The sequence below is a fragment of the Pezoporus occidentalis genome, unplaced genomic scaffold (assembly GCF_034315485.1).
Source record: "Pezoporus occidentalis ecotype Australia unplaced genomic scaffold, CSIRO_AGI_Poc_V1 ctg162, whole genome shotgun sequence".
NCBI lineage: Eukaryota > Metazoa > Chordata > Aves > Psittaciformes > Psittacidae > Pezoporus > Pezoporus occidentalis.
In genome coordinates, this window is record NW_026913447.1 from 1405360 (window position 1) to 1429799 (window position 24440).

Consider the following 24440-nt stretch of genomic DNA (forward strand, 5'->3'; position numbering starts at 1 on the left):
GCCGGCCCCGCCTCTACCCGCTGTCCCGTCCGCGCCGGCCGGCCCTTCCCTGCGCACCGAGCCGCCGCCATGAAGTGTCACTACGAGGTGCTGGGAGTGAAGCGCGACGCCGCCGAGGAGGATCTGAAGCGGGCGTACCGCCGGCTGGCGCTGCGCTGGCACCCGGGTACGGCCGCGATGCTCGCACGCAGGCCCCAGGGGAGGGCCCGACCTGCCCCGGTCTCTCTTGCCGCCGTCTGCGGGGGGAGAGGCCCCTTCTCCTCGCGGGTGGCTGCCGTCGTTTGTGCCCGTCGTGTGGCGGGGCCTGCGGGAGACGGGCCGGGCGGCCTGTGGGTATTAGCTGTCGGTACGCTGCTGCCGGGCCTTGAGTTCACAGTGTCCCTTAATTGTTTCATAGATAAAAACCTCGAGAACGCGGAGGAAGCGGCAGAGCAGTTCAAGTTAATCCAGGCAGCGTACGACGTCCTCAGCGACCCCCAGGAAAGAGCCTGGTGAGCAGTGCTTCGGCTGGGAGGAGCCGCTTTCATTCTGCCTGGGACGGGACTTTGGTTCTCGCTGGGCCGCATGGCGTGCCAGCACGTGTCTCTGGGGCAGGAGCAGTGCTTTGGGTTGAGAGCCATGCAGCCCCTCGGGGAGGCACAGCTCCCCCCCGTGCACAACTCGATGGGGAGGCACAGCCCCCCATGCACGCCTCGTTGGGAGGCACAGCCCCCCATGCACGCCTCGATGGGGAGGCACAGCCCCCCATTCACAACTCGATGGGAGGTACAGCCCCCCATGCACGCCTCGATGGGGAGGCACAGCCCCCCCATTCACAACTCGATGGGAGGTACAGCCCCCCCCCCATGCACACCTCGTTGGGAGGCACAGCCCCCATGCAGAACTCGATGGGGAGGCACAGCCCCCCATGCACACCTCGATGGGAGGCACACCCCCTCTCCCCCATGCACACCTCGATGGGGAGGTACAGCCCCCCCCCATGCACACCTCGATGGGAGGCACAGCCCCCCCCCCCCATGCACACCTCGATGGGGAGGCACAGCCCCCCATTCACAACTCGATGGGAGGTACAGCCCCCCCCCCCATGCACACCTCGATGGGGAGGCACAGCCCCCCATTCACAACTCGATGGGAGGTACAGCCCCCCCCCCATGCACGCCTCGATGGGGAGGCACAGCCCCCATGCAGAACTCGATGGGGAGGCACAGCCCCCCATGCACACCTCGATGGGAGGCACACCCCCCCCCCCATGCACACCTCGATGGGGAGGTACAGCCCCCCCCATGCACACCTCGATGGGGAGGCACAGCCCCCCCCCCCCCATGCACAACTCGATGGGGAGGCACAGCCCCCCGTGCACACCTCGATGGGGAGGCACAGTTCCCGCCATACACACCCCTTGTTGGCGAGGCACAGCACAGCCTCACGCACACCCTGGTCTAAGTGTTCTGCATGGTAGTGTTGGGCTGGGCGCTGTGGAGGGCTGTGGGGGACACAGCCACTGTTGGCCTCTGCTTCTCTTCCACAGAGCAGGAGGCAGCCTGCTTGTTGGCATAGGTGCCCCCCTGGTCACAGTCCTGCCAGATTTAGGGGGAAAGAACCAGCACCACGCTAAGTACATGCAGGTGTTTAGGGTGCTGTTGATTGCTGCAGATGGTAAACCTTAATGACAACATGGTGTTGTGTTTCTGTAACAGTCCTGATTTGAAACTCACACACGTCTTCTTAAGAAATCACTGCTTTTTATGTTCTGTGTATCTTGTTTTTCAAATGGGCTAAAGCATCTACCAGATTATCTACCAAAAATGCCTGTACTAAGTTTGTCTTCCCTGGAAGGACTGTTTTGCAATTTTTATATGAAATTTTTGTATGCTAATGTATGATCCAGGGTTTTGGTTTTTTTTAGTGTGTGTAAGTATGGGATGATTTAAATAATGTCCTTCCCATTTCTGAAAGCTGATGGAAGCATCTTGCTCATATGTGTTTGCTAGCTACTCGTTAAGAAATTGCTGCTATTGATAGTGCAGATAAAGTGATAGTGAGAGAATATTCACTTAGCCTGGCTTTTTTTCTCTCTGAAGACTTTGGATATGACACACAAATTAAGAACACTGGGCTAAGCTGTAAATTGGGGTGATGCATGTCCTGCTGAAGTTTGCCAGCACTAGGGAATGTTCTGTGTCTTTACATCCTTGTCACTGTGAATCTTTTTGCCAGGTATGATAATCATAGGGAGGCTTTGTTGAGAGGAGGAGTTGATGGAGACTATCAAGACGATAGTTTAGATCTGCTGCGCTACTTCACTGTTAGCTGTTACTCTGGATATGGAGATGATGAGAAGGTAATGACTTAATAAATTTTTAATGAATCAATTTGAATTTAATGAAAAGTGTTGGCATTTGCTTCACATTGAAGAGCTATGTGTGGAATTGTTGAGCCCAGGTTTTAATAATGTTTGCAGTCTTTGCAAGAAGACTTATGCTGGATGCTTAGGGAAGCTTTAATTCCTGCTTATTATCCAACAGTTACTTAGTCATGATTTCCAACTATACCATACAACTACACTGTGTGTGTATTATTTATGTCATATAGGGAAGCATTGTAAATGCTTCGTAGTACCATCTGTTTATTCAATAATGTCTTCAACAAGCTAGAATACTGCAAACTGGGGGGGGGGGGAACGGACGGACAGACACACAACAAAAAAAAAACAAAACACCACAAAAAAAAAAAACAACAAAAAAACCCAAACAAATAAAAAAACGGACAAAAAACCCACCAAAAAAAGCAATATGACAACAGTCCATGGGGAAGGTGTGCTCCCTATAATTGAATTGCCTGTTGGATTTTGGGATACTCATCATAACTTAAAAAGCTTCAGGTGATTAGAAAGACCTCTGCCAGTGAAAATCCTTATCTGTCTTTGTGTTACTGTGTTAGAAGTGAGTTAGTAACATCTTAATTTAAATAAAGATAGGATACTTAGTAGTGAATTTTATATTTGGAACTTCCTCAGAGCTTGATCCTGGGTAATCAAGAACTGATCAACGTCTGCAGAATGCTGAAACATTTTTTTTTCTGGGGGGAAGAGGGAGGTGTTAGATTTTAATACAGGTTTTTGATGTATGAGAGACTACACAAAGGAGATGGAAATAAAAAGAATGTGAGAGAATGGGAACTTTGTTAATAGAAAGGTCATGTTACCTAGAGCAAGTTCTTAGAAGGTCTTTACCCTGATTTTGAGAGGCTGTTGCACAATAGTAGTATTGCTTTAAAATACACTAATGTGACCGAGCATTTGTACACCTATTACTGGGCTATGCAAAGTGAGTCGTGGTGTTTTTATTTTTAATTTCAGGGATTCTTTACAGTCTATCGAGAAGTTTTTAAAAAGATTGCAAAAGAAGAGGTGGAATATATTACCCGGGAAGATATTGAAGAGTTCCCTATGTTTGGCAATTCCCAAAGTGACTATGATACGGTAAGAGCAAGTGTAAATCTGAACTGAAAGTAGCACAGTTAAGTCATGACTTTGTCTTACACTGAAATCAGAGGAAAGGCTTCTGCTGGTCTCTGAGGTGAATACAAAACCATGTATCTGCTGTCTTTCCTAGTACTGTAGATCAGTACTATAAAGGAAGTGCTTGTGTTCTGATTCATAATAATTAGATGAGCTAAAATAGGTATTTCCTGCTGGACTATATTATTAACCAGCATTTTTGGGTAGGTTGTTAAGACAAACACTTCACAGGGCTAAAAACTACGCCAGTGAAACTTATGTGTAGTGCAAGGCTTATAAAACAAAAGAACAAATGTTTTCTTTGCTTCCTGATGAGAATAGTTTTCCAGTGTTTCAATGCAAGTTACGTTACAGAAAGGGGTATTGAGACAATTTTTGTTGTTTTAATAATACATAGTATCCTGCCTCATTTAGGAAAACTGCATAGCACTTATTGCATAACACTGCCTTTACCAAATGCCAGATGTGATGACTGACCTGCAGTGTGAGCTCCCACAATCATGCTCTTTGTCATCTACAGTTAATTCTGTAGTAAGATTTACTTTCCAAAACATTGCATGCTTTCCTCTGGGAAGCAAGAAAAGAAAATGTGTCTGGGACACTTGAATTCTTGTCATCTGGTTTGCCAGCTATTTGTTGCATTCTGCCAGACTTCCTTTTTTTTTGTTTTTTAAGTTTACCAGTATTCCTGTGTTGAAATTAAATAGTAAAATAGTGGCCCTTTCCCCAGTTAGTAACTGCACTTATCAATGTACTCAGTTACTGTTCATGGCTGCTACTTAACACTTGTCACTTTTAGTAGAATGACGAATATGTATGAAATTTAAATTGATGCATACCTTAAAAATAAGTGGTATAAAACGTGGCTGTAGTTAGAAACAAAGTTATAAATCAGTCTAAGCAGCATCAGAATGGGTGTTTGAATGTCAAATAAAATTACAGGATGACTTAATAAATGGTAGTCTTTCCCAGAGAGAATATTTGTCTCTTTGAAACTGCTAAAATCTGTTTTTAATTGAGTTCTCTTGAAACTGCTTGCTTTTAGGCTGTTGTATAGATACAATTATAGGCCCAAATGAGCTTTTATGCTTTGACACCTGTGTTGTTAATTTTGTCCTAGAATCAGCTGTTATGTGTAATTTGAGGGGTTTTTTGCGTTTGTTGTTTTACCAAGAAGGGAAAAAAAAAAAAAAAAAGATTTGTAGTGTATTTTATGTGAAATAGCACAGTTAAATGTGAAGGTCATTATCCCTATTAAAGTGTATTCACATAAAGACATTACACTGTCAGAGGATTTGAGCATTGCAGTGTTCGCTTCACTACTCAATGGGAGTATCATGGGAAGAGGAAAAAGAGTTTTAGAAAGAAGCCACAAAAACTCTGTGGAGGCTTCAGAACCTGTGATGTGAATGCTCTCTGTCTCGGTCTACTGAGATAATTCACAAGAAGCTTGAGAGGCGGCTTGATGAATGCCAAGTGTCCAGGGGAGATATTCTTTAGTCTGTGATATCGCAAGAATTCATGGGAAGAGACTTGTAGTTCAGTTAGATGCAGAAACAAAAGTAATCAGTAGTAGCAGACAAAACAAAATCTGCTGGACAGTTCAGCAAGAGCTGCTGTACAGCTTCTGGAGAAACATGCTTGTTTTTCAGGTAGCTGCTGAGGAGGAGGAAAGTCGTTAGCTCAGCAGCTGGTGGAGGGGAGAATGGTCCCTGTCATCAGTTGATGGCTGTGTGTCCTTTTGCACAGAAGGTACCCCCTTCTGAAGCAGAAATCTGAGATGGGGAGTCTCTCTTAGGTTATTGGATTAAATATAAATAATTATTGGTTAATAACTGCCATGAACGTTTCCATGTAGGTAGACCATTAGAAATTAAATGAGATGTTGATAGTCCATTCTAATACCAATGGCAGGAGGAGAATAGGATATTAGAAGAAGAGATACTAAACTATTAGGTTAAATACTTCTGTGAGATATTCCAAATATGAACAGTAGTGCATATAGAAGTAAGTAGTAAAAAGGCAGCTTAATAGGGTAAGTAATGTGAGAGTTTAGGCATATCTTTTTTCCTGAATGTACAAAATGCAGAAGGTTAGTAATTATTTGCAGAGGAACAGAGAACAAACCATAACATAATTATTATGCCATTTTATTAATCTGTAATTTAATTTACGAACAGTAAAAGGAAGGAAAATAAGGGAAGAAAATAATTTCTTTTAATGTGAGATTCTCTTAATCACATTTCTTTTAATGTGAGAGCTAGAGGGGATCACTTTAACCTGTGGTCATATAATTTGCTAACAAAATAAGAGTATGTGCATCTTGGCATAGCCCCTTGTTAAACTGTGCAAGTCATGGCTCCATGCTGTTGTGTGCGCCAACAGCTTGCATGGATTAATAAAAGAAATATTAAATTCAGGAAAGAAAAAGACATCGTGGGCTATCAATTTCTGTCTTGCTCTGGAAGCAGAGAGAATCTACAGGGAAGAAGTAGCATTATGTACATGTATTTGTTTTATTGTGCTGATCATTGGCTGCTGTTGGAAATGTATGGCTGACCTTTCATAATTTATATTAAATTATATATAATTTAATATAAATTATTCTTAGGGTTCTTATGCAATATGTGCATATGCCTGCTTGTGGACATCAAGTCTGATAATGGTTGTGCTTTTCAGTTTGAGAGGAGAAGCACAGCTAAATAACTGGGTATTAATGTCAGCACGATCCAATCCTGCAAGGAGATATTCTTTAGAAGTTGTAGTTTGGAATAGTTTAGACAAGGCTGTTGATTTGGCATGGTTTGAAATTTTAAGGATGCTAATAGAGTTTTCTCTAAACTTTCATGTGATATTTGTATACTCTGAGGGAAAACTGTGGCCTGTATAGAAGACACAAGCTGCTACCAAAGTCCTGAATTGTTTGATATGATTTTTGTCGTGCCCTCTCTTCCCCTCTCCCCCCTCCACACAAATGACTTTTTTTGTTTGTTTCTTACAGGTAGTCCACCCTTTCTATGCATATTGGCAGAGTTTCTGTACTCAGAAGAACTTTGCTTGGAAAGAAGAATATGACACACGACAAGCCTCAAACCGCTGGGAGAAACGAGCTATGGAAAAAGAGAACAAGAAAAAGAGAGATAAAGCCAGGAAAGAGAGGAATGAACTGATCCGTCAGCTAGTAGCCTTTATTCGTAAAAGGGATAAAAGAGTACAAGCTCATAGAAAACTTGTGGAAGAACAAAATGCAGAAAAAACTAGAAAATCAGAGGAATTTCGGAGGAAGCAGAAGCTCAAACAAGCCAAGTATGTAAATGTGAAACAAATCTTTTCTTTTAAACTTGGAGAAACTATCCATGATTATACCATACAGAGTTAGATTCTAATGCTAGCTCCACTTGCTCTTTTGAGCATCCTTGAAAATGTTATATGTTGGTTTTGGTCTCAAGTCTGAGCTTTTTAAAACTGGAGTGTCTCTGCATTGTACTGACATAAAGAAATCTAACGTACCAGGTAATGATAATCAGGTAATTGCCTGTAGTAGCACAGAATCTGTGTGCTTTTACTTACCTGGGGAAGTAAGATTTAATAGTTACCATTATTCCCTTAAAGAAAAAAGGATGTATGTTTTGGAATAAGGGAGGAAGAACAGGACCGTGACATCCTGGACTTAGTCAGCTTCATCTGCTTTAATGAAGAAAGTACCTGCTAAAAAGAAAGTAGGAAAATATCACTTAGTTTTAATTTTTCTTTTAACTCTTTAGAGAGAACCCTTTCATAGAACTAAATGCATTTTTTTTTGATGCTTTTATTTTTCCCAAAGTTATGTAACAGGAAGAAGTGATCTCTCCAATGTAAGCACAGTTTATTCTTCCAACTAGAAGAGGTTTTTGTGTGCAAATGGAAGAAGCTTAAATTCTTAATGAGTGCACTTTAAAAATAATTGCATATTGATTAAAAAAATAATTATATATATATATATATTTCTCCCTGCTGTCCCCAAGGAAGAATGAAACAGAGTGATACACTTACTGACAAATAGCTTGATAATTTGGAGTCCAGGAGGCAGCTGGAGTAAAATTCAGCTGTACTGAGGTGTACTGTTTGACAGCTTGGGCCACATGTTTATTTGGAAAACTGTGCTGACACTTTCCTGCAGAGCAGAGCCAAGGAGTAATGTGCTTGTGGCTTTTGTGAGCCTGTACTAGTTGTACGTTGCATCAGGTAAAAGCAGCTGTACTGCTCTGAGGATTGACCTGACTTCCCTGCTGTCAGCCTGATAACTGCCATACTGCGTAACATTTCCTGCCTGAAATTAGAGCAAGACCAACCTACATCAATACCTTTTTACTTGTTTTGTAGATGTGCCCATTGGCATCACAAATTAACTGCTCAGATTTCCAGGCCCTACAGACAATTGTTTGCTCCACCATATTATATTGAGGACTTTCCTCCTAAAATGCCAGAGAAGTTATATTTTAAATAATACTGTTTCTGTAATTACCACCTCATAAGCACAATGCAAAAGTTAATATATTATTCTACCTAAAGGCTGGCTGAGCAATACAAAGAGCAAAGCTGGATAACTATGTCAGATCTGGAGAAGGAGTTGCAAGAGATGGAGGCACAATATGAAAAGGAATTTGGAGACGGATCAAGTGATGAGGAGGAATTAGAAGAACAGGAGACAAAAGGCATTGAAGGTATGGGGTATGAGTGGGTGATCTATATTGAGTTACTGCAGGCAGAGTGTTGGCTTACTGCACTTACAGCTGCAGATTCACAGTTCTAACTGTAGTGCAACTCCCTGCCTGCAGCTGAGATGTGCCAGGCTAGTGTCTGACAGCTCTGGTGCCTTCCATGAGAATCCATCAAGCTACAGCTGTTAATTTATGCTAATATATGATTTGGTAAGATGGTCTTGGGCTGTCTGCATGTCAGTAATACAGGAAAAGTTGAGGGTCATTGTGGTGACTTTTCTGGAGCTTTAAGAGCAGCTTACTCAGAAATTGCTCATCTGACTTTGTCTCTCTGATCCCCACTGATCTCAGAGAAACTGAATGACGAAATTGAAGAAGCTGAATTTGTTGATGGTCTGTACTGCCCTGCTTGTGACAAGTTGTTAAAAACCGAGAAAGCGTAAGTGCTTGTGGTTGGGGATTTGGGGGCGGGAGTGTTGGGTTTTAACAATGCATTAACTTCGCATAAGGGTCAGTGTTGTCTTTCCAGCAGAGACATTGTCAGGGCAGAGTTTTCCATGCTTAGTAGTGATGGATAATAGGCCTGTTATTCATTTATATGTAAATATAGCAGTGTTTGCTCAGAGCCATCTGCAGTAACAATCTGCTACTCCTCACAGCATGAAGAATCATGAAAAGTCAAAGAAGCATCGAGAGATGGTGGCACTGTTACGACAGCAACTGGAAGAAGAAGAAGGGAAATTTCCTGTGTCTTTGGATGATGCATGTGAAATACATACCAAAGAGGAAGAAACAGAAGACATGCCCAAGCAGAAGTACTTTAAATTGGTTTTAATTTTATAATGACTAATGATTTAGTAAGTCTTGGAGGCTCTCAGAGGGAGCTTCTTATGATTTATAGGTGTGCTGGAACTCACAGTATTCTGCAGTTTAAAACATTTCTTAGCATCAGAGTTCCAGTAAAATGCCTGCATTAGTATGACTGGATTGAAATACTGTAGAATAATAGTCTAGTATTTTCTCTGCTTAAAGTTAGATATGAAGGGAAAGTACCGATTGTTATTTTTCACAGAGGGGAACTTGCACAGGCCCAGTGTTTAGTGATTTGGTACTCTTTTTGGTACTTCATGTCAGCTGAATGCTGGCTTAGAAACTGAGTGTGCTTAAAATCGGAATTGATGAAGTATGTTGCCCAGCTTCATTTTTTGAATGGCCAAAGAATAATGCCAGCTACCTAACTAGTACCTTCAAGTTAGAATAGAATAGTTAGGGTTGGAAAGGACCTTAAGGTCATCAAGTTCAGTCTGAGCAGAATAAATGTTTTACAAAATGCCATGAGTAGTTTAGGAGATCTGCTGTTTTAGTTTCAGGCATGAGTAACTTTCTGTTTGTGGCTACTGTCCACCTGATACCATGGTTCGGAGGATAAGCAAAAATGTAACTTGGTACCTTCTTAGAAACTGTACTTGTTTTGGAGCTTATTTTTGAAAAGAGGTAATTTTAAATTCTTATTTTTACAGACTCTCAAAGAAGCAGAGGAAGAAACAGAAAACAATGGTGGTATGTAGTCATATAATGATATCCAGGAAACTTTACAGCCCAGTTTTGTTATCTCCTAATTTAACTTTTGTCTTGAAAAACAGGGAAATACTTGAAATTGTACATAACTTGAAGAGCTGGTATAATGTATGTTTTGTTGATCTCTAATTAGGGAGGAATAACATTTAGTTGGCATCCTACTGACACTGTAGTTTTTGGAACGAACACATCCATTCCACGTTCACTTGAATTGTAAACATCAGTAACACCAATCTGTTGTACTCCAGGATCTGAGTCTGCATGATATGACAGATCTGTGCCTGACAGCAGCAGAGTGAAATTCGAGAACTGCAAGCTATTTGAGGCTTGAGTGGCAGGAGTACCATAGTGAGCAAACTCTTGCTGCTTTCCTCATGCTTGATCCTTACCTCTTCTTACCTTACTCTTACTCCTTTTCTCTCCTTACTACTTCGATCCTAGCCTTGCCCCTGTGAGCTACTCGGTCCTGCCTCTTCCATTCTTTCCTGAGATGGTCTTCTGTCTTCCCCAGCCTAATCCCTCTAACCTCCTATTATGTGTTCACCTTCTGTGCCCTCTCCCACACCATCATTATCCCTCATCCTTTAGAAACTTCCTGAAATTCTCAACCAACTGCATTTTTCTTGTTCTCTTGGCCGGTATTGCACAGTCCAAGTCAGTATTGGCTTGACCTTCTTGTTTCCATCCAGGCCATCAGGCTGCTGCTCAACTCTTCCCTCCTCAGTTTGAAGTCAGCGTCCTGTTCTCGCTTTAGAGGTTGCATATGGGCGCTGTGTGTGTCTGCCCTCAGTTTAGTCATGAGACCTTCTGCAGTTCAAAGCGCAGACAGTAGGTGTCAGTCTTGCATAGCATGAGCTGTAATCTTGTGCTGAGACTCTTCTGGAAACATAACTTCCAGCCTCTGCCAAGCTTTATGGAATCCTGGGAATTGCTATGTGTTTTGTTTTCCTTTCCTGAGGGTAGTTTAACCTTTTGTTTTTTTGTTTTTTTGTTTTTTTTAAATTCCAGGTGGCTGAGACTCTGCAAAAGATGCTAGAGGTGGTAGTTACATTAATGTAGTGCTTGGGAGCTGAGCTGTTTTGTTTTAGATGTGCTCAGGGATTGATCTTTTGCCAAACAGCATGTATTGAGTTTACTCTGTCTTCTGGTATGTGGGAAAGGCTGCCACTGTTTCTAATGTTAGGGAGGGAAAATGGAGTGTGTTTATCTAGCCTCAGTCAGGTCAGTTATTTTGGCTTAAGTGTCCTAACACAGGTTTCTGGCACAGAAAACTTCAGTCTAACTAATTAACATTTTGCAAGGTTATGAGCAAAGACACTAACTTGTAATGTGAAGCGGCAGCCCAAACAGAATGACCCCTGTGTATAATTAAAAGCTACCTTCATTCTCCTCTCCTCTAATTTTAGGGGCTGTTTTATTGGTGTTTCTTCCCTTCATCATAGGTGGCTTCATCTTTCAAAACATGAGAACTAAGGTTTTACCAGTTACAGTCTCATTGAAAACACACAGTAAAATTAAGAGGGTCCATGGCTTTCTGTTCTCCCCACCCAACCATGTTTGAGGTAAATAAGTATAATACTATAAACATAATCACTAATTAGCTTAAAGTAGTTAATTTGCATGTCTTTTGTTTGGACAGACTTACGAGGACTCTCTTGATAAAAGCGCTGATGAAGAAACAGTTGAACGAAAGGAGGTGCACGATGTGGACAAGGACAGTGGCTCAGCAGAGGAGCTGGTGAATGATGGCCAAAGATGTGCTGTGTCAGAGGACGCAAGTGCTACAGAAGATGTCAGCCAAGTGGATGAAGCAAGAAGTGAAGCTAAAAGGTGTGCTGACTTCCAGTGTTGCAGTCAGTGTGTCACTATCTATTTTGGTACTTTCAAACCAGTCTAGATTTACCCACCAATGTGAACTGGGGGCTGCTCCACTAAATCAGAGCTGAATAAATATGGTACTTAACAAGGAGTGCTAGGACCTGCTTTGAAAATGGCATTTGCCTGCACATCCCTGCCACATCACTTACCAGTAGCCAGTTAATCACCTAACTGAATCTTGAGAATGACAACCGATTGTATAAGTTAAATAGCTTTATTTATTTTTTTTTTCTGGAAGCGCTTGCTTTGTGTTGTGTGAAGGAAGAACAGGGAGATGCTGATGATTGAAAACCATCAGAAGCTCTTAAATATTGAATGTTCCTGTGCACTGATCTTGTTTTCTCTTTGTCTTATCAGCAGTACTAAACCTAAAGGGAAGAAAGCCAAGGAAGCAAAAAAGTCTGCTAAGGCATCTTCAGAGCACCCAACAACAGTATGTCAAACTATTTATGCTATTTAAAACTTGGTGGTCATATTACTACAAACAGGGTTAGTTGGTTGGTTGATCACCTCCAGCCCACAAATTTCTGCTCCTTGTAGAAGACAAGCTGCTTTTGTCCTTTCAGAGAAGAGTGGACTCTGTTTCAGTTCTAAGAGAAGCTAAAGCTCTCTATCCAAGACAGTTCAAACCAAACAAACTAAACACCTGAAAACCGAACTGTTGTCATCAGGCAGGTGGTGGGTAGTACTATCTGTATCTTTCCCAATATTGATGTTTCCCGGAAAGAGAAATATCTTGTAATAACTACAGCTAAGACACACTAAATTCTCTAAATCAGAGCCCAAGTGTTGTGTATATAGTAAGGTAACACAAAAAGTATTCTCTAGCTTAAATGATTTGCAAGGTTTCTATTTCTTGTTCTGGGTTCTATGTAGTACTCTTTGAAATTTCAAGAAGTTACACTTGAGATCTAAAAAACCCCAAACGTATTTAATCGTTAATCAGTTATGGAATGTCTGATAGAAACAGCGTATTTGCATCTCATTGTCCAAGAGAAGCTGCATGCAACAAATAGGTGTATTATGTTTATTATGTCCTCCATCCAAATGTGAAGTTTTTTTTTCCTTTTTTGCTCATTGCAGAATGAAGTTCCTATCCACTGCGTCACCTGCAACTGTGCATTTCCATCCCGAAATAAACTGTTTGAACACCTGAAAGCCACAGGACATGCAAAAGCCACACAAGCAGCAGCTGTAAATGGAGCTGTAAACACCAGAAACAAAAAAGAGAAACGTAAAACCAGATAGAACTTTTTTGTAGTGGCAGTCTACAGAATCATACATGAGTGCTGTCCTGGAGCAGAGAGGTGACATTGATTGTGTCTGGAGTTGAACAGAGAAGGCAAGTCCTAATTTTGGGGAAAAAAAAGGAAGATGAAACATAAAGAATAGTATCTTTTGAAGAAACCTGTGCTTGGTTTTGGGTACATCAGCCTTTTCTTTAATGACTGCGTTTGACTTGTCATCTCAGCAGCTTTTACAAGGGGGTTGGGGAAGTGGTAATTCAAATTGACCTTGTGTTCTTGTAGAAACATGCCCAGATAAAGTGCCCACAGAGAGGGCTTATCGTTTTAACACTCGTGTTGCTGCTTTTCTTTAGAGGGCTTAGCTCAGGGTGAGTGCAGCAGGCAGAAGGGACTGTGCTGCTTTGGTCATCTGTCAAAGATGAAATATAGTGCAAGGTCCTACACCTGGTTCAGAGCAATCCCAGGCACAGCTACAGGTTGGGCAGAGAAGAGATTCAGAGCAGCCCTTTGGAGAAGGACTTGGGGGTGTTGGTTGATGAGAAAATGAACATGAGCCGGCTTCAGTGTGTGCTCGCAGCCCAGAAAGCCAACCGTATCCTGGGCTGCATCAAAAGGAGTGTGACCAGCAGGTCGAAGGAGGTGATCCTGCCCCTCTACTCTGCTCTCGTGAGACCTCACCTGGAGTATTGTGTGCAGTTCTGGTGTCCTCAACATAAAAAGGACATGGAACTGTTGGAACAAGTCCAGAGGAGGCCACGAGGATGATCAGGGGACTGGAGCACCTCCTGTATGAAGACAGGCTGAGAAAGTTGGGGCTGTTCAGCCTGGAGAAGAGAAGGCTGTGTGGAGACCTCATAGCAGCCTTCCAGTATCTGAATGGGGCCTATAGGGATGCTGGGGAGGGACTCTTCATTAGGGACTGTAGTGACAGGACAAGGGGTAATGGGTTCAAACTTAAACAGGGGAAGTTTAGATTGGATATAAGGAGGAAATTCTTTACTGTGAGGGTGGTGAGGCACTGGAATGGGTTGCCCAGGGAAGTTGTGAATGCTCCATCCCTGGCAGTGTTCAAGGCTGGGTTGGACAGAGCCTTGCGTGGGGCATGGTTTAGCGTGAGGTGTCCCTGCCCATGGCAGTGGGTTTGGAACTTGATGATCTTAAGGTCCTTTCCAACCCTAACTGTTCTGTGATTCTATGAAATGTCACCCCAACATGGGGCTTTTCTTCTGCCCTCCCCAAGGAGAGGAGTACTTTCGAAGTAATTAATTACAATAAACAGCAGATGAAAGGGAAAGAGTAAGGCGTCTAAGTTGGTTAATCAGCTTTGACAATTCCTGTCGGTTTTGTACCTGCATGCCAGGGTGTTGGGTGGAAAAAAATTGCTAGTAGAACCTTGCTGAGAGAAGTGAAGGCAGAAATGAGTGACATGAATAAATGAATTTGTTCTGTTGTTTTTCTAATGAGAAACATGGGAGTTGTTATTGCACCTCTGTTTAAAATGCATGTCTACGTGGTGGGGATAACAAGCACCTCATTTTGCCATGGTGGTGGATTTTACAAGGCTGTTGTTAATGTAGATGATGAGAGTGGTACTCCGTGTAGTATGTTGTTTAGAAAGCTCCTATGGTGAAGTTTTGCAGAAGCACTGGTCTTGCATTAACTAAGTTCTAAAGTTTAAACCTGTCACGCAGAGTGGCAAAACCGTCTCCTTCCCCCACATGTTGACAGGATGCCTTTATTGGGTCAAGGCTTTTTAAACTTTGAATGAAAGTGAAATGGTAAATGTTCCTGCTGACTGTTCACAATGCCTTTTGTTGGTTTTTGTCTTTTTTTTTTTTTTTTTTTTGAAACCAAAGCAAGGAATGAACTGATGATTTAAAAAAGGAAAAAGGTGATTAAGTAAGAAAGAAACATGGCATCTTATTTCAGCAGTCAGAATTTGTATCTTTGCTAAATGACTAATGGAGGGGCCGTGCAATCCTGAAAGCAGCAGGAGAAAAAAAAGGCGTGTTTTAGAGAGGATGATAACTGGGTTAGAGGCATGTGATACAAATAATTACTGTAATTAGAAACTACACCTTTGTGCAAACATTGTGGTTTTTTCATGCTCTAATTACAGTGTATAGTTGTAATAAGGGTAAATAGTTTTAAGTGTGAAATTTCCAGTTGTGTTCTAAACAGGGTATTTCTCAGCCAGAGATTGTCTATGCTCATGCAAGTGAAATCTCACAGACTAAACCCTGCAGTATTACTTTTTGACTTCTATTCTTATTTAAATAAAACTAAATACTTTGTGTGTTTTACGAGTGCTTGTATGTATTGGGTGTAAATGGTGAGGTTTTGGTTGCAGGGGCAGTGGCAGCAGCAGTCAGGTTCCAGCCAGCTCTGCAGCACCGCGCAGCTATGCTCAGCCATTCAGGAGCGTGTGGTACTTCTGTGAAAACATCCATTAGAACGGTCTGTGAACGCCATGGTACAAAGGAGTGTGGCCAGGGCAGCAGCAGCCATCCCACTGCAGTCCCCAAGGGATCCATACATGCCATACTCCAAGCAGCATTTTTCCTCCAAACAACTTTATTGTTTTTCTTTGTCACTCTATGAAAATTACTGATTTTTAGGTGATATTCATAGATGAAAGATGAATGTATGTCTGCCTCTTCATCTGATACCAAATTAATCCTAATAGGGTTTTTTTCTGACATTATGCTAATGTCAGAATTGATGTGCAGCTAATGCACACCACCACTGTAGACTGAGCCATATGATTACAAAACAGATTAGAGTGTATTCTTTATTAAACACTGTATCTGTCAGACTGCTCTTAGAATACTGAACAAGTATTAATCTTCAGAATACAATTTTCTTATGCAGTGTAGATTAGTGATGAGTCCGGGTGGCAATTATCAGGGGATCTGTGTTCATCTCATGTAAGGAAACAAATCAAGTCTGTTTTGCAGCTGCTCTTTCCATGTGTCTCTGTAAAGCAGTGTCAAATACTTCCACAGCAAAGTCGACATCCTTTTTAGTAATGCACATCGGAGGTTTAAATCTAAATGTCTGAGAGAGGGAAAGAAGGAAAAAAAAAAAAGAAATCCTTAATACTGTATGGAAATAACACAGTTTCTACGAGCCCATCCAGGTCAGCACTCACTTTCTGCCCCTCAGTCTAACTCTAAGTGTGAAAAATTATACGAGACCCACAGAGCAGGGACTGAAGCTTCTGATCAATGCACTCTGAAGTGGAACAGTTTTGGACTTGACTGCATCCAACACTTCTGACAAAGCAACTGCCTCCAACAAAGACTTGACTAGAGTCGGTCGTGGTTGCAGCTCTGTTATGCCAGACAGAGCTAGTATAAAACCTTAGATAGGTTTGTACTAAGAAAGAACAGAGACGTGGATGTATGTTCCTTTCTGGCAGCTTTGCCACAGGGAAAAGTAGTATCTGTGGAGAGTGTCAGCCTCTTGCATTGTGTCAAGTGATTTCCTGTTGTATTCGCAGTTATTAAGGCCTCTAAACATGCAAGAGTCTAGCATGAAAGAATTGCTAGACACAAACTTTCAGTAAGGGTACTATAGCTTGAATGCACATTGACCAGGAAAGGATATATGCACAGTTCAACTTGTCAAGAAGGGAGGTTCTTAAATCCAAATGTTTAATCTATATTATAATGTTTCCAAGAGTATTTAACTTACGTAAGAATCTTAAAGCTTTCAGTTTAAATTCTTGTCATCATATCACAGAACCTTATGCAGAAAGAGTGGGATAACAGTCTTTCCCACCCACAGCCTCAGCCTCAGCTAACACTCACAGATAAACAGCACTTAAGTGAGACAGAATCAGATTTTAATGCACTCTGAGCTATTATTACCCTTGTTCTGGTCTGTGACTTGTGGAAGAACCAATGAGGTGACAGTTGCAGTGCCCCATTTATTTTAGCCATCCTTCATGTATCTCATACAGAAGCTGTTCCCTCTATGCCAGAGCAGTTCCCTGACATGACCAGGCCTGAGGCAGTTCTCTCCTATTAACTTGTGTGATGCAAGAAGGTGAGTACAGCATGGTGCATCTTCAATTGGGTTGGGCTGATTTCCATTCAGATGCAGTTCCCACTTGTGCTGCTCTGTGAGGCTTGATAATAACTTTTATTTTTTTTAGTTTGCCTAAATAAATTCTTTTAAATATAAAAATTAAAGGTCAGGTGATAACCTGAAAAGTAACAAAGACTTAGCATGCCTGAGTACTGCTGATTTCCTCTAATTTACATAGACTACAGTACATTGCTTTTCTAGGGGAAGCTGTCCCTGTAAAGGAAAACTCCAAACTCAGAGCTAGTTCAACATACTTGAATCAAGTAAGTCAGTCCTGCCTAATTTATGAAATAAGCAAGATTAAACAGAGCTGGTTCCTAAGAGTATACATTTCCTGTTTTATTTACTAAAGGATGTAGACAGAAAATAAGCTTTACGTATAACCAGAGGCTCAGTACCTGGCTGTAGAGTCCTCCTCTGCCTATCAGGACCCCCATGTCTTTACAGTCCTCCAAGATCTGACTGACTTCTTCAGTTGGAAGAGGGTGGCGATGGTCCTACGGAAAGCAAAGATTAAACTTCACTTCGATATTCTAAATTAGTTCTATGAAAAGGAGGTATATTCCAGTCTTTCCAATAAACCTCACCCCATCTCTGGCTGTAATCTGCTTTCTAAGATGAGTTTATGCAATTAAGGCGCACAAGTCACTGTTTACTCAAAACTTGTGAAGTACTTGAAATGCTGGAATGTTCTGTCTCGTTTTTAGCCAGAGCAATGTTTTCTCCCTTCATTAGCTGTTTTTGAATAGACAATCTTTCTATTCTTTCAACTGGAATAAAATGTGAAAAATCTTTCAATGGCACTGAAAGGAGTAAATGAAGTCACTAACCTTATCTGTCACCATTTCTACTCCGATCATAAGTCCCTTGCCACGGACATCACCAACAATCTTGAATTTATCCCGTAGTTTAGCCAACTCCAGCAGCATGTATGTTCCCACATCCTCACTGTTTTTCTGTAGGCCATCTTCTTCAATAGCCTGGTTAAAATGACATACTGTGACAGTGTTGCAGGAAAAACTTCTAATAAAGTCTGTTAATCCCCATTTAGCTTGATGACACATTGTTTATCTCGCTTCTTTACAGAGTATGTTCCTTCACTACTACAGTCCTTACATTTCTCTTTCTTACAATCATCTAATGTCACTGGAGTTCAATTTAGCATAGTATTTTGTTGTTGATGTGGTGTTTTTTGCATTTTACTTATTACTCAATAAACATCATCATAGAATCATAGAATGGTTTGCTATGAAGGGACCTTAAAGCTCATCCAGTTCCAACCCACTGCCACGGGCAGGGACACCTTCCACCAGACCAGGCTGCTCCAAGCCCCGTCCAATCTGGCCTTGAACACTGCCAGGGATGGGGCAGCCGCAGCTTCTCTGGGCAACCTGTGCCTCTCCATCTTTCTTGTTGGCCCCTGTTGGGTATTCGAAGGCTGCTATAAGGTCTCCTCTAAACATAATCCAGTAATTCATGCTCACATGGAGTCACAATTGAAAAATACCTGACCACCAGATTATTTTCAAAATCTTACCAGAAATATTTTCATTCTTTCTCAGTATCATGACAAGAAAATAATTTGACAAGGCATACCTGTATTTACTGGGCAGCAATTTAGAGAACAACCTGAGTGTTGTAATTAGATTCACCAACACCATGCTTTTCAATCACCATCTTTGTTTTTCCTCTCCTCTCTGACATGCAGCCAGCTACCAGCCCTGACACATACAAACCGTTTTATGAACTCAATATTTATGTTAAGGAAATTCACAGTAAAAACAAAAACAACCCAAAATACAATTACAGAAGTTGAAGTGGGTGTTTTCCTTTTTTTTCCCTTTTTTTTTTTTTTCTTTAAATTTTCTCTCAACTCCATTTTATTCTTCCTGACTCTGCCAGCCTCCTCAGACCTATTTCAGATCCAGGCTCCAAGTTACTTTATAGCCAAAAAAGCGTTTTTTTCTGTTTTACCCCCAAAACATGGCTGTACTTGTAAACTGTTTTTTCAAAATCTTGTTATTTATACGATTAACCATCTTATAAAATAGCTAAAGAGAACCCTAAAATATTCAGAAAAGTAATGTGAATAGAAACAGTATCTGCTGTAATGAAGTGACGTTCGAGGACATACGGTCTGTACATGATAAAAACAAATTGAATAGCAATGTACTGGCCACTGCCTGATTTTCTGCTGGATGACAACTGAAATATGTTGCAGCTTTGTTCTACTGTCTTTTTAATGAAGGATTTTTTCTCTTTTTTCCTTCGGAAGGAATTTTGACTTTAAATATTTTTAACTATCTGGTCATTACAGCTTTTTAGGCATAAGGTAAAAGCTGTGGAGTTGAAAACAATTTTGCTTAGCATGTGTGCCAGAGAATACCTTTGGTTTAGCTGATAATTTGTGTAATCCTATGGAAGAGTTGGCTAAGGTTTTGAGAAGGCACTTTCCTACCTGTTTATAAAGGAGACAGAGAAGGCAATTCTGAAAACATAGTAAGAGGGCTTCTATTCTTTTTAGAGGGATGAAAATCCTGCAGTGGAATTAATCAGGGATTTTTCCTACATGTAGGGCGTATTAGTCATGTATGCATAATACATGCATATGTTTATGCACTTTATACAGTAATTTAAAAAGATGCCCACATATAACTTTATAGTAAGAATAAATGTAAACATTTTTCATCTTTTGCTGCAAGATAAAGTAGCAATATGTAGTATATATTAAACATATATAGTGAAATATATAAATTTATACAACATTCTGCCTACATCAAGAACTGCAGCTCCAACTGTGCAAGCCAAAGGGTTTCCTCCAAATGTATTAACATGAAGGTTTTGAGCCAAGGAACTTGCAATCTCTAGAAGAAAAAGAACAATATTGATTACTCTTACAGCTGCCTTATGTTTGGTAACAGTACTTATGTGCTTTAACGGTTACATTTGCTGTGCTTCAAGCTTGATTCTACTGGAGACAACACAATACAAAGATTTTATTTTTTTCTTGCAAGTATTCTGCACAAAATGTAACTATTCCCAAAACCTATAGTGTCTAGCAGATGGTAAAAACAGACTTCTTTTAAAAAAAAGTCACACTTCTAACATGTTGTCAACTTTCCCCGTAAACTGACATCTACAAATCTCCTTTACTAGATTCAGCCAGTCATTTGTAAGAACGAAGCAGCTGGCCTTACAAACTCACAGAATGTTGATTACTAATACTGTGAATTCAACGAGGATTTCGAGTATTTGCCAGCTATACCAGCTGGGTAACTCACAAGGTCATCCCTGCCACAGTTACACAACTCACCCCATTTAGACAAAGCTTTGCACTCGTATAGCACAGCACGTGGTAAAAAGATGCGAGCAATGAGAATCCAATTCATCTGTCAATTGACTGAGACAACGATTACTCACAGAGCTCAGCTGTTTGACACACATGTCTCCAGCAGGTAAATATTGTAGACTGTATTTTGTAATTGCTCTATTTTAAATCTTAGCTGAACAGAACTCTTGCACCTTTTGTTGTAACAACAGCTGCCATTGGAAAGCCATTACCAATTCCTTTTGCCAAAGTAACAATGTCAGGGACTACACCATGTGTCTGAAATCCCCAGAAATGGCTGCCTGTCCGTCCAAATCCTGTCTGTACCTTTCAAAAGACAAACACACAGAAATCCCCATCACTTACTCATATTTTATAAGATGTTTTGTTTTCTTGTCTTTCTATTGTCACTGATTTGCATTAAACTGCAGCTATCTCTGGAATCAACTTGCATTAGGATCCTTATTCAGATGGCTTTGCACAAAATACTATTTACTGTTACTGTAATTGGGTTTTTCTTTTGCATATGGAAGAGGTAACACATCACCATGTCTTAGGCATGGTGAGATGCATAAATAAGCAGCTTCTATTTCAAAATTGAGAGGAAATGCAGTTGCTTATCACATTTCAAAAGCAACCCCATGATTGCTGATCTCTATTACTGCAATGCTTGAGGTACATACCATTGTCACTTTGAAGCACTTGCTACTATTTCAAAATAGTTTTAGCTAAGCAAATTCCACTTCTTAATTCCAATTTCCAATTCCAATTCCACATTCAAAAATATATTTGCAGGGGTACAGCAATCAATTCCCTTCTAGAGTTTATGTACGCCAACAACACTCATAAGAGGAAGTTGCAAGCCTCATACCACATATTTGTGGAAATTTACTGCTCCCAAAAGGTAAGGATTGAAGTCTGTGTCTAAAGCCAGAATACCACATAGCAGAATAAAGGTAGTAAAACCTGGAAGACTCCTATGCCTGGAAAGACCACAGAATCATAGAATAGTTACCTAACTACTTACCTACCTATTGCTAAATAGAAAGGACCTTAAGTTGATCTAGTTCCAACCCCCCTGCCATGGGCAGGGACACCTCCCACTAAACCATACCACCCAAGGCTCTGTGCAACCTGGCCTTGAACACCGCCAGGGATGGAGCATTCACAAAGATGCACTGTGCAAAGATGCAATGTGTTAAATTTAAGCCATGAAGTGTATAGCATTTCATTCAGATTATTTCCAGGCTTCCAGTTGTATTTTTTTAAGATGACTTTCAGAGGTAGCCCGAACTCTAGAGTTGCTATGCAAAAAAAAAAAAAAAGTAACTCACTTCATCTGAAATACAGACACCCTGTCTTTCCCGTACTAGCTGGTAAGCTTCCTTTAAGAAACCTTTTGGGTACTGAACAGCTCCATTAACACCCTGGCAAGACAAAAAATGAAAATGTCTTCAGGAACAGACAAATAAACGAGTTCAACTGTGTGACTATCCCACAACAGGGAAAAATATGAGCAGCCCTCAGGTAATAGCAAGACTTGTTTCAAGCTTCTGGCTTCAGCAGTGAAACTGCTTCAAAAAGTTCCTGCCCAGGTCACTCATTCTCATTTCACAGGGCAGTTTGCTGTTCTGTCAGTTGTGCTGGTATAAATGTTTGTGAGGCCATACTGTAAACGGGATCACTCTAAGAAATAGTTGATTAAAGATAAGCTGCCAAAACAAGTACCTAAAAAAACTACATTCTGAGAAACCCAAAGACTGCTTTTGATGACAAACTACAGAATTCACATCCCTTCTTTGGTTAATTTGTTTAAAACATTGTTTCCTCGATTACTGTTCACCTTGCCAGTTTTTATTCAGATCAGAGATCCCACTCTACACCTGGACTGTAATGGCTGCTTAGACTTAGGTATGTAAAGGCTTAGAAGACAGGAAACCAGAGACGGCTCCAATTGTCTCTGTGGTCACAATTCTCTTTTTTTTTGTTACTTTTCCTGTTCCCAGGATATATTCCCTATTCTTCCTACTTAAGAACCACAATATACAGCAGTTCTGAAACTAGGGTAAAGCACCAAAAGAATGAACACCATGGCCACCACTTGCTGGAGAGCTGCTAAAAATATAGTGGACAACATGGTTGGGAAGAGGCGAAAGTAGGAATTGAGATAAGGTTACAAAACCAGTAAAAAGCAGTACGAAATTTGGAACAAGGTATTAGACACTAAACAACAGCATGTATCACTATTTAAATGCAGAAAAAAATGTGTATGTTTAATCATGATCCTCTGTTTAACTTCATGAGCAAAGTTCTAGCTCCACTGAAATCAGGAACAAAAGCTGAGATTTTAAGACAGTACAGCCATTGTTTCAAATATTTAAGGTGCTTAAGACATTAAAAATAATAAAAAAACAGCAGAAGTGCATGGTTAGAATGTAGCTAAAGTTTGTAAGATTTTAATGTTTCACACTATTTTTGCTATCACAGTTGAGAAACAGCAAACCACTTACTTGAATTGGTTCAGCGATAAATCCAGCTATTGTCTTTGGTACTGAGGTATTCAGAGTATCTTTGAACTGTTCAATGTACTGATCCTTTGCATGACATACCCCTGTTCACAGGGGAATAGTTTAAATTTACTTTAAATGACACAAAATTAGCTTCAAAACATGAAATTACACATCTAATCAACAACTATGACTGCATGTTTAATATCACCTATCAAAAACACAATAGAAAGCTAAACATTAAAGGAGAGAGTTCCTTATTTTCTCTTAAACGATTTATACTCTAGGGAATGACAAAACAGCAAGGCAAAGCTGACAGATGATGTTACACATTGTACAGGTAAGCAAGCTGTACGTTAGAGACAGCATTTGTGAATCACCTACATAAGCAGAAGGAATAAGCAGACACTTTCTCAGGGGTTAATAAACATTAGTGTGTGACATGAGGCATCGTTAGGTTAGTGCAAGTATAAGGATTCTGGAAAATACAGCTGCACATCAGTCTATACTGAAATAACAGTATAGCTAATGCTCCCATCCACTAGGGAGGGCAAAGCTAGAAAAAAAACATTGTTACGTATGCATGTGAATTAAAATACTACAGAGTACTTGTTGAAACTGCACAAATACAGCTGTTATGGTCAGCGCTGGAAAACATCAATCAACACTTCTGTTCTTTCAGATGTGCCAAACTGAGTTCCACAGCTTCCAGAGTTGATCATGACAAATGCTGGAAACAAAGGCTGGGATTTTAAGAACAGATCTTTCTCAGTGGGAAGCAGATGCTCTATGCACTCTGCAATATTTTCTTTGGTCGCTTTTGCAAATCCTACCCAGAGGTCTACCTTCCCAGAGGAGGTAATTAACCTATTTCCACAGCCCTCTAGTATTCTCTAATATAAAAGCCAAATACTTCTTGTCATTGACCAACCTTCAGAACAGGTGCATTTTCGAACAGTTTGCACTGGAGAATCTCTACAATGGCTGCCTCCCCATGGACCACGAAAAACATCTGGTAACATTGTCTGCCAAGCATAAGAGAAAGCTACAGGTTTGATGAGACCTTTCTAAGAGATGTTTTGATCATACTTAGGGATGACTAGTGGAAAAAAAACCCAACCCCCAAAAAGTCTGTTAGAGTCAAAGGGGATACCTAGTTCAAGCAACTTCTCTGAAAAACACTTGTAGAGTAACAGTGAACTTCCCCCTCGAGAAATGGTAGAACAGAGACAGTTCTGGAACCAATAAGTTCCAGCAATAGTCAGTTGATAATTTCCTTTGTTTTGTTCTTTGTTAGTCAGCAGTTTTGGTTATCTCAGATTAATAGCAATGTTTTTAGAGTTTCTAGTAGTACTTTAATAATCTGAAGTATGTTAAAAATCTGCAAAACACAGGGAGGCAGGCAGATCTAGTAAACTATAGGCTGGAAATTTTGAGCTCCAGCCTTCAAATTGTGTCTGCTGACAAAACACCGCATGACTTCAGACAACTCATTTACTGAGCCAGGTTAGTAGGCTGTTACAAAGGAGCCTTTCTATAGCCAGTGCTGTGGCTGAGCTATCACCAGAACAAATCAAGAGTAGCCAATGC

The 24440-nt window shown here is 40.8% G+C and overlaps 2 protein-coding genes across 8 annotated transcripts in view; one reads left to right on the forward strand and one right to left on the reverse strand.

Moving 5' to 3' along the window:
* On the forward strand, positions 1-15216 carry DNAJC21 (DnaJ heat shock protein family (Hsp40) member C21). 3 transcript variants are annotated; one of them, XM_062612912.1, is made up of 12 exons: positions 1-166; positions 398-491; positions 2218-2341; positions 3359-3481; positions 6522-6826; positions 8072-8223; positions 8572-8659; positions 8880-9035; positions 9741-9780; positions 11438-11628; positions 12034-12113; positions 12767-15216. In XM_062612912.1, exons 1-12 carry the CDS (start codon positions 70-72, stop codon positions 12922-12924), a joined length of 1608 nt encoding a protein of 535 aa, XP_062468896.1. In that variant the 5' UTR covers positions 1-69; the 3' UTR covers positions 12925-15216. The 3 variants fall into 3 exon arrangements, with proteins under 3 accessions (XP_062468896.1, XP_062468894.1, XP_062468895.1); XM_062612910.1 differs by having other exon boundaries at positions 2-166; positions 12034-12109; positions 12760-15216; XM_062612911.1 differs by having other exon boundaries at positions 2-166; positions 12037-12109; positions 12760-15216.
* AGXT2 (alanine--glyoxylate aminotransferase 2) overlaps positions 7112-24440 on the reverse strand; it is a 22896-nt gene continuing 5567 nt past the window's right edge. For 2 of the 5 annotated variants that reach the window (XM_062612913.1, XM_062612916.1), the window contains exons 7-14: positions 23782-23875; positions 22854-22954; positions 21678-21770; positions 20538-20670; positions 19791-19879; positions 17846-17995; positions 17414-17512; positions 15701-15980 (exon numbers count right to left, since the gene is read on the reverse strand). In XM_062612913.1, coding sequence (XP_062468897.1) covers positions 15864-15980; positions 17414-17512; positions 17846-17995; positions 19791-19879; positions 20538-20670; positions 21678-21770; positions 22854-22954; positions 23782-23875 — 876 coding nt within the window. In that variant the 3' untranslated portion in view covers positions 15701-15863. Of the gene's footprint in view, positions 7229-12021; positions 12045-15700; positions 15981-17413; positions 17513-17845; positions 17996-19790; positions 19880-20537; positions 20671-21677; positions 21771-22853; positions 22955-23781; positions 23876-24440 lie in introns of those variants that run through there. The other 3 variants (XM_062612914.1, XM_062612917.1, XM_062612915.1) reach the window with 3 other exon arrangements.